A 10,185-nucleotide genomic window follows, 5' to 3' on the forward strand; every position below is an offset into this window, starting at 1 on the left:
CAGAACGTTAGCAGTTACACCAGCATTACAGTCAGTGGAGTCATTAGCAACACATGCAGGCTCAGTTTCCAGTCTCACCGAGTTCCTTATTTTCAGGCAGAGGAAGCCCAGTTTACGTTTCTGGAACAATCTATTCTGACTTTCACTTAAATCTGGAGCAGACCGTGATGACGCCGACCTACTTCCCCCCATCTTGGCTCCGTCACTGAGCCCAATCCTCTGGCCCGAATCTGCCCCGGTCAGAGCGGGAGGAGAACCGCTGACCTGGCGGCCGGTTCACACGTGCGGCGAGTAGGGAGTCGCCTTCTATCACAACAATCCATCAGCAGGTCATAAACGGCAGTAAAGACCTTCAACCGCCTCACACGCTGGTTTCACTGCCCTCAGGACACCAAGTCAGGTTTTTAAAGTTTGATGAATGAAACTTTGACCAAGCATCACTATGCACAAATGTAAAAAACTAAAAATAAAACATTGAGTATTAATCAGAGTTGAGAAACTTCCCAAACAGTTTGAAATGTTTTTACCTGAGTGGATGGTCATGTCCCTCTGCACCACACTAAAAGCACCGTTTCTGCATTATTAGCACTTTATGCTCCTCGAAAAGTGAAACAGAATAAAGAAGCAAAAAGGCAGCAGGTTTTCCTCCGTCCAGCAGCTGGTATTTACCGTTTCTACAAGTGCGTGCACGTCCTGACGGAGAGGGTGTGTGACAGCCCGCCACTCGCTGCCTTTTCTCTCCTTAAGTAACAACAGGATCCACCCCTCCGCTCAGTCCTCTGATGTCCCACCTTTGTCCCCTCCTGCTGCCGTCGCCCTCTCAGACGGAGAGGAGACTCGTCATGTTCCTTAAAGTTTGAAGACTATCTAAAGTCGGGGGTAAAACCGCCCGTTTCCACTGCTTTGCATATTTCCCTCGTCTTCCCCGTTTCCTCTAAAAAGTTATGCAATACAGTCATTTCAGACGAGCCTCCCCCTGCTCCTGCCTTCCCATCCTCCTCCTCCTCCTCCTCCAACAACAACTTGCTGCTCCACCTCAAAAGTTTTGCAGAAGAGGCTCAACGTCAGGGGCGTCAAACTCAATCGCACAAGGGGCCAAAATCCAAAACACACCTCAGGAGGGGGCGGGCCGAACAGGATAAACAATTATTGAACTCTCTAAAACTAAATCTTTAAAACTTTTTAACATGATTATGAACTAGATATATAGCATTACCGATTATAATGCTAGTGAGAATTCTGTAAGCTGAATTTGGCCGCTTTATTTATTCCAGAATGAATCAACTTAAACCTCAAATAACTTTCAGTATTTTACTCTCCATAAAACTAGAGTTTGTCAAAATTATACAAGTTAGAAATGAGTACAAGATAACATCGGGTCATTAGTAGCAATAAAAGAAAATGACCTGGAGGGCCGGATCCGGCCCCCGGGCCCTGACTTTGACACATATGCTGTACGTGATGAAACCACAACTGTTTTTCATTTATATGGCGTGTAAACAGAAATGCATTCAGATGTTTGCGTAATTTCCCATCAGCTTTGCAAATGCATGAGTGAATAAATAAGTGAAAAGCTCTGAGAACTCATCCAGTACTGAGAGGAACATCAAGCATGAAGCCATATCTCAAAGATAAACTGATCTTTTCCACATTCTCAGAATGTGTTCTGCTTCATGCAGGACTGCATGCATCAACATGTCGCTTTAGAGATCGTGAAGTGTTATGAGGAGCAGGGGGGTGTTTAAACCTGGGAGTGGTGACCTGAGGCTGCTTGTGTCTGTCCCACCACCATCCATCCATTCTAGACCTCCACTGTAAACTAAATTTGATCCTCTTTTGTTTCATTTTCATGCCGTCGCTGCAGCTTTGAACTTCCCCACTCGATGGTAAATTATTTGCAGGCCAAACGTCGCCTAATCTGCTTATCACTGCAGACCAAACTGACTGCGTCTCCAAAACAAAACCAACGCCCTCCCAGCCGAGAACAATGGTCAGTGGGACGGTTCCTCTAAAGCCGAGGTGTGTGCACATCAGTATCAGTTACACTATCTCAGGTATGAGCAATCTGTTCTTATCTCTGCTGTTTACAACTCACATTCAGGAGCTTTCACGCGCTACAGGTAGTTAGCTCCTAATGTTTAGAGCACATGTGTCAAAGTCAAGGCCCGGGGGCCGGATCCGGCCCTCCAGATCATTTTATTTTATTGTTCTTAATGATGTTACCTGCTGCACATTTCTAACTTGTATAATTTTGACAAAATATTTTACTATTCATAATTATGGTAAAAAGTTTTAAAAATTAGCATTCTGCTAAGCTTTTTGGACTATTTTGTTCTTCACTACGATTTTTGAACCATTGCAAAGTTTAGCTGTTTTGGCTAATTTATGTTTTCTTTAATTTTTGTCAGCTATATGCTAGCTGTTTTGGCTAATCTAAGTTATTTTTTGTTTTTTTTGTCAATTTGGTATTTAGCTAATATTTTAGCTGGCAATAAGCTTCAGTGTTTTCAGCTTTTAGCTTCAGCGTTTTCAGCTATCAACTTCAGCGTTTTCACCCATCAGCTTCGGCATTTTCAGCCATCAATTTCACAGTTTTCAGCTATCAGGTTGAGCGTTTTCAGCTTTTAGCTTCAGTGTTTTCAGCTATCAATTTCACCATTTTCCGTTATCAGGTTGAGCGTTTTCAGCTTTTAGCTTCAGTGTTTTCAGCTATCAGTTTCACCATTTTCAGTTATCAGCTTCAGCGTTTCTAGCTATCAATTTCAGCATCTTCAGCACTAGCATGTTTAGCAGCTAAGTACAGCTTACAGGTAATGCTGTATATCTAGTTCACAATTATGTTAAAAAGTTACAGTTTTAAAAGTTTCGCTTTAGAGTGTTTAATAAATGTTTATTGTTTTTGACCCATGATCTCAGGTCTGTTTTGGATTTTGGCCCCCTGTGCGTTTGACTTTGACAGCTCTAGCTTAGATAGAACTGATTTTATAAAAATCCACAAACAATACAAGGAAATCTGTGTCCTCTTTGTTTGACAAAAAGAGTCAAAGAGAGTTTAACTCCACATGCTCAAACACACTGACGAGTGAACCTTTGGCAGGCCGAACGCATGAATCCAGCTGACTCGAGCGTTCCGTGGACATCGCAGATCTCCACTCAGAAGAGGTCTGCTGAGGGCAAACGTGCAGCTGGCTCTAATCTGCAGCAGAAGGTCAGATCAGAGGACAAAGCCAATTAGGAGCAAAAGCTCCTCCAGTCCTTTCATTGTGAGGACAGAGATCTCCAGGCAGAGCTTTAATCTAGTCCTCTCGTGCCTTTGAACACCGTCTCAGGTGAGTTAATCTCTGCTGATAATTGAGAGGAGGATCTAGATCGTCTCCTTTTACACGACTAAAAACTGGAATGTTCTCGCCCACGTACAATAACAACAACTCTAACAGTTACAGCCAAGATGGAAATCTGAGAACCGATTTATTTTCAGGTCAGCGGTAAACTGAGAATCATAAACGTCGTCCATTTATTTTCAGAACCCGCTGAATCCCTTTCGGGGTCACAGGAGCCAACCAGTGACTGCTGGGCGGAGGTAGGGTTCACCCTGAACAGGTTCTGCTGCAGGGCCACACACTCACGTGCACACACCTAGGGGCATTAAAGAGTCACCTATTAACCTACAGTAGAAGCATGTTTTTACACTGTGGGAGAAAGCTGGAGAAATCCCACACGTGCACGAGGAGAACATGCAAAACGAGAACCCACCCGGGATTCGAACATGTCACTGTAAGGGTGGAGTGCTAACCACTACACCAGTAGTAACATCTGCAGTCAAGCACGTTTTGGTAAAAAAGATGAACAAGAAAACGATGCAGATGAGTTTTATTTTGAAGAGATGTTTGTATACGTTTGGAAATGTATCAGGATAAAGAAACTTCTGCAGGTTTTTATGTAGCATCAATGTTTACGGACCGGCGGGCAGAACGTTCAGGTCCGACCACTCACCGTTCTTGCGGTCCTTGATGGGCGGCAGGTTGGGCGCCGGCGTCAGAGACAGCTCCTGGAGCTCGTTGGTCACCGCCTCACTCTGAGGGCTCTGGGCCGACCCCGGAGGTCCAACGACTTCCATCTCGCCGGAACCAGAATCCTTCACTCCGAGGGAGTCTACTGTTGCCATGGTGACTGACAGACCTGAAAATATAAAATGTGTGAGTTCAGAAGAATTGTTTTACCACCTTCTCCATCAATCTGGTGAAGAAATAAATATGTGTACCAGATAAAAACTCCACTTTTACCTCAATGAATGAACTAGGACCAAAACACTTTTAAGGCATTGGCTTCTTTTTTTGCTCCTTCCTGGCTAGAAAAATGACAATTTTCTTGTTGGCACATTCTGATATTTAGCTAATAAAACCTAAATATTTAGAATAAAATCCTCAATTTTCGGACTTCAGATCAGCCTCAGTGTCGGTACCGACGGATCGGGAGGGACTTCTTAAGAGGGAGCACCAAAAAGACCAAACAGTCGACGCGGATCAGATGAGAGAGTTCACGTGTCTCGTTAGGGAAGTACAGTTCAGGAAAGATGGGAAAGTTGCTGCTCATGGAAACACATTCAGTCTCCAAAAAGAAGCCAAAGGCTCCATCATGTAATCAGCATCCAGAACTTTCTCCAGCTTAATCAGAGATGGTTTTCAGCGGGACGGTGGGCTCTCTGGACTGCATCAAAAAGTGACTGCAGCTCCTGGAAACAAAAGCTTCTCGTTCTGCTCAACAGCTGCAGAAGAAGAAGAATGCGCGGCTGCAGGTCTGAGATTAAAACAGCCATCAGGGAAGAATTAACATGTTTGAGCTTCTACAACTGTTGCTGCAGCAGCTGCTTCAGTCACAACTTTGATAGATTTTCAGCTCAGTTTTCACACAGATCTTAATGAATGGAAGCTAACTGAAGTCAAATCGACTTTGGATTTGGCTAATCTGATCTATTTTAGGATGTTTGCACTAAAGGATGATCAATATTGTGCCAAAGATCTTCAAAATTACTTTTTTCAATATCATTGTCCCGCAGCAATCGTGAAAATTCACTCGAAATTTACACAAATGCAGTAAAAAAACAAATAAAAGTTTGACTCCATATGATATAAAGTAACAACTAATTAGTCGCAGACTATTTTAATAGTCGATTAGTCATTGACTAATCTTAGCAGCCCTAATGTCTAAATGAAGAAACCTTCTTTTTACAGACATGGCGGAGGCATTTCCCAGCAGACTTGGGTCTCATTAACACTCAAGCTACTCATGTGACCCCCCCACCACCACCACCTCTTAGCTACACCACATGAAGTAGCTGGACATGAGCCGACCATCACCAGATCTTTGATTTTTGCGTCCACATACATGACATTCAGGTACGCCACTTTTAATTTTACATTGTAGCATCAAAATATGAAGAAAACAAATGTTAATGCTACAAGCATATCATTAGCTAACAACACGCTGGAAAAGTTAGTACATTAAATACCTGATAGCAGGTTTTAAATAAGAACTAAAGAAAAGATCTGTGTCCAGCTGTAGTGTTTGAAACTTTAGTCCCAACACATCACTATTTCATTTGTAACTCGAGAGAACGGTTGCTCGAATATCCGACAGAAACAAAGGCGCCTCATAAATGCTCACATTTACATGCTAAGCTAGCAGAGGTTTTGCATCCCCTCAACAGCCCGTCAGTTCTCCCGTTAATCTACCTGACCTTCTGCCAAATGAAGATCTACCTCAGCAGCACGAGAGCCTGAACTCGGTTCAACCTAAACGTGGGAGAAGTCTGCAGCAGAAACGTCCTGACAGAAGAAGGCGTCAACGTGTAGGTGAAATCTTGTGTGAATAATGTTTCAAAACAGAGAATATAAACCATCAAAGTCCATATTTTCATTCCTCTTCAGTGTCTGTTTATTTCTTCATGATTTGATGAGTTTGCTCCTCAAAACGACGTGAGATTTGTCTAAATTCTCCTTTTGGGATCCTTTCTGGGTGAAATGTGGAGCATATTTAAACAAAGAAACATGGGTGATATCTCCTTTAGCAAAGGATAAACCAAAAGGACCCCATAGTCGTCTGAATTCAAAATTATCCGTGGTTATTTACAGTTTAAACTGAGGAATAACCAAAGTAAGTTACTGAAATGCTGCTCTAGGTTTGTGTCCAGTGTAGAGCTGAGTGAAATCAAAATTAGATCATTTACAGCAAAAAAAAAAAAAAGTCAGTTAGTTGAATCAAACAAACTGACTAATACTCAGCGATTAGTCGACTATTAAAATAATCATTTGTGGCAGCACTAAACTCTACATCACATATTAACACAAAATCAAGAGTACAAAGAAAATTTAAACTGGCTGCAAATATTTTGCAAAGAATGAAGATTCAATCAAATAAAGTTGCTGGTTCATAAAAACTTGTGAGAGAAGGATTTAAGAATTTTCCTACAGAAAAGATAAATAAGGTAAGCATCTGTTAAGGAACTTTAGCAACTGAAAATATGTGTTAAATCCCCACTACGATCATCCTTTGATCTATTTTTATGATTATGCTGCTTTTAGTCAAAATCTAAAACCTGTATCGTTTTATAGGGTATAGTTGCTTTAGTGGCATTAGAAGATTAAGAGTTAGCCTGCCCCCACTTCCCATCATCACTTTATTTATAATCTCTCCTGCTAGCTTACAGCTACAAGCTAACATTAGCAATACAACGAAAATGTCAGAAATACAGTTTTAATCCAGATTCCAGCAAAACTTCATCTTTAGTGAAAAATAGTTTTCAGATGCCGACCTCACGAGAGATCAGGAATATACTTCCCATCAAACTCATTTTGACAGGTGACCTTTGACCCTATGTACCTTTTATATAAAACTGATATTAGATTGTCACGTCATCTTGAGGGGCGGAGCATCTGTCAAAACAAGTTTGATGGATGGTGTAAGGTCAAAGGTTACTTGACAAAATGAGTTTGATGGAAAATATATTCCAGATCTTTCATTTGATTTAATCTTGTTTTAGTAACAGAAACTAATGAAGGACAGAAGCTGCACGATTCATTTAAAGTTTAAGAAACTTATCATTTTAAATGTATTTATTTTAGTTAGTTTAAAGTTAATGTGTGCTTTACATCCATTTTGTGCATGACCTGATTAGTCGACTAATCAGAAGACGTTCATGGATCTATTTGTCTGCAAGTTAATGCATCAGAATGGGGCGGAGCTTGTGGCTTGTAGTTTAAAAGTAACAACAACTACAAGCTTTTTCCAACATCGAAAAACACAATTTTCTTTGCAGTGGGTCTTTAAAGTAAAGCTTCAATTACTGCCCCCAAAGAAGACACCCACATTCCTCCAGGTGAGTCCACACCTGCCTCCTGGAACTGTTCAACACCAAAACAAGCAGGTCCTGACAGCTTTGGTTCCTCGCACTGGAAGCCCAAGAAAGCCAATACCACGAACTAGAACACCGTCTCGGTTCAGGTGAAGGACGGTGTTGGCACGTGCCTCTCTGCTTACCTGTGTTTGAACAAGCTGAGGGGGGTGTTGCCATTTCAGCAGGGCAGTTACTCCAGTGGCTCTGCTGAGGGGAAAAAAGGAGGAGATGCGTCAAAAAATATATGTAAAAGTTACAACTTCTAATCGCAATGGATTATGGGAGTTGCAGAAATATCTGGATCCGTTTGGCAAAAGCAAAATGTGGGGAAATCCGAATTTTAGAGGGAAGTCTGCACAGATGTCTGGGGGCCGACAGCTGTCACTGTCCAAAACAGACATCCATGCTAAGCTACTGCTAGCTTGGAGTTTAACGGAACATTTTCACGCTAATTTACACCCCAACAGCTGCACAAAGTTTCACAAAAAACTCAAAATACACACAAACCCTATCGGTGTCTAGAAATACACACTCTGAGGTGGAATAAATTGTAAACACGGCATGTTTTTCCTGCGTACACAACACGTTAGCAGGCAGCTGCTAGCATACCGTCACCGCTTGCTGCGCACGAGCTCTTTTTCTGCACCGCTTTCGCGCTCAAAAGAAAGCAGACATTTCTGCGCAGTTCACGGGCTCGTGCTCACTTGTCATCCTCGCCACTTGCGCGCTGCGTCTGATGACAAACGGCCTCCTCAGCATCACTCCGCTACTTCCGAGTCACAAAGGAAACTTTAACCGGAAAACCCTCCTCCTCCGTGGGACTCAGAGACCCACTTCCTCCGCGACGTCACCGGACGGTTTACAGCTCTGCAGCGGCAGGACCACGGCTGTCCGCGCGGGTTGGTAAACAAAAACAAACCGTCGGGTAATTATTAACATAAAGGGTGGAGAGAAGAAAACTGGTTAAAGTACTTTGGTGGGTTTTTTGGTTCGGAGTTTGTCTCCCTCTAGTGGCAGGTTTGAGGCACTACAGATGATATTTGGGAAACAAGATAAAGTTTTAAAGAACTTTTCTGATTATTTTCAAATCGTTCCGAGTGGCATTTTAACTTTAATTATGTAGTGTTTTTAATTAGAAATTCACCTGTGTTCTGGGTGGGAATGTGTGGAAAAGCCCCGCCCCCTTTCTCCAAGAGCTGTATAGTCTTCTGCTAGCTTACAGCTCCACCCTGGCATTATTGGTGCAACAAAAACAGAAATTTAGAGCCAGATTCCATCTTAGACATGCAGTGATGTGGATGCATTAGAATTTAGCAAAAGCATTTTCTGTCAAATGTAATCTTCCAGTTGCTCATCATATACTCCTAATGCAGAGCTGCTCATGCCTGGTCCTTTAGATCAGGGGTCTCCAAACTTTATTCCACCCTTCTGCAGTCTGAAATGTGACGGTAGAATATTAGTTTAGTGATTTGCTTTATTTCCTGTATGTTTAGCCTTTCTCAATGTTGACAGTAAGGATTTCTAGGCTATTTTGGAGTTTAAATAATATTTCAGCTACATGCTAGCCATTTTGGCTAATTTAGAGTTTAGTTAATATTCAAGCTGTTGTAACTGATTCAGAGACTTAACAGTTTTGTGGCCAATATCTCAGCTCTAGCTGAGACAGGTAATGAGATACATTAATATTCAGTATTTTTTCCATGAATCATTTAGAATATTCCGAGAAGAAAACAGTTGAGTTGTGTCCCTCAAGAGAGACAGAGAGGAGAAAAAAAAAAAATAAATAAATAAAAAAATAAACCCTCTGCTTTAGGTCTAGGAACCTGATGCTTCCAGATCAAATCCCTCTTTCTGGTGACTGGCTCCATATTTTGATGGAAGACCCCTGCTCCAGGTAGTCAGGAGCAAGGAGAGCTTTTAACAGGTCAGGTAGTAGATCATCATTTGTGCTCCAATTTAATTAATATTTCAGTCCAGCCATCAAGAAAGCACCACAGCATTTCTCATGGTGCATTTATTCCAACTCTATTAAATAAAGTCACAAAAACTGGGATCGGTTTATTTCAACATTCAGAGTTGACTTTAATCTGTAAGAGAAAAAAAAAAAACACTTTTAAATTCCAGTTTCCACCAATCATAAGTGTTTTAGTTGAAGCTGTACCTCAGTAGGCCTTCTGTCCCTTAGAGCCGGTCGTCCCCTTTTCACCTTCAGAGGAGGGCAGAGGAATGTGGTCAAAGGTGTCCTGGGTGTATTTGGCGTCGGAGCGGAAGTCCCGAGCTCGCTGGTACCCGCTGCTGGTGTAGACGACGTGGGACGAAGGGTACAGCGGGCGCTGCTCCACCATGCCCAGGGGAACCTGCTCGGAGGTCCAGGCGAAGCGTGGGAAAGGACGCTCAGGTTTGAAGGTCATGGCGTTGGTGACCACCTGTCCCAGTCCTGCATCCTGCTCGTTGAAGAGGACCTCGTTTGAGCCACGGCCAGAACCAAACCTGGAGGTGTAAGAACCGTCGAAGCCCGGTCCAGTCTGACCAGAACCTGCAGGAGAACCTCAGTGAGAGTTCATCTTCTCAGAACACTAAAGAGAAAAACATCCATACCTGATTTTCTAGAGGGATAACAAGCTCCAAGGCTGAAGAGGAGAAGGCCAACCAAAGAAATCCTGTAGAAGAAGAACCTCAGTAACTCCAGAACCAACAGAACCCCAACCAGAAGAGAACTTACTTCACCACACACTGATCCATCATGATTAAGTCTGGAAGCACAAAGTGAAGAAGAGAATTCAACCACAGCT

At 42.5% G+C, this 10,185-nt stretch overlaps 2 protein-coding genes across 9 annotated transcripts in view; one reads left to right on the forward strand and one right to left on the reverse strand.

Annotated features, from left to right (window-relative positions):
• mrtfab (myocardin related transcription factor Ab) overlaps positions 1-8,227 on the reverse strand; it is a 45,405-nt gene extending 37,178 nt beyond the window's left edge. For 3 of the 7 annotated variants that reach the window (XM_024284241.2, XM_024284237.2, XM_024284243.2), the window contains exons 1-3: positions 8,098-8,227; positions 7,537-7,600; positions 3,994-4,179 (exon numbers count right to left, since the gene is read on the reverse strand). In XM_024284241.2, the coding sequence (XP_024140009.1) occupies positions 3,994-4,179; positions 7,537-7,570 (220 nt within the window). In that variant the 5' untranslated portion in view covers positions 7,571-7,600; positions 8,098-8,227. The other 4 variants (XM_024284239.2, XM_024284238.2, XM_024284245.2 and 1 more) reach the window with 4 other exon arrangements.
• Positions 8,099-10,185, forward strand: part of vstm4b (V-set and transmembrane domain containing 4b) — a 21,874-nt gene continuing 19,787 nt past the window's right edge. For both annotated transcript variants that reach the window (XM_036217256.1, XM_036217257.1), the window contains exon 1: positions 8,099-8,292. In XM_036217256.1, coding sequence (XP_036073149.1) covers positions 8,130-8,292 — 163 coding nt within the window. In that variant the 5' untranslated portion in view covers positions 8,099-8,129. The remainder of the gene's footprint in view (positions 8,293-10,185) is intronic.

This window comes from Oryzias melastigma, linkage group LG19 (assembly GCF_002922805.2).
Source record: "Oryzias melastigma strain HK-1 linkage group LG19, ASM292280v2, whole genome shotgun sequence".
Lineage (NCBI taxonomy): Eukaryota > Metazoa > Chordata > Actinopteri > Beloniformes > Adrianichthyidae > Oryzias > Oryzias melastigma.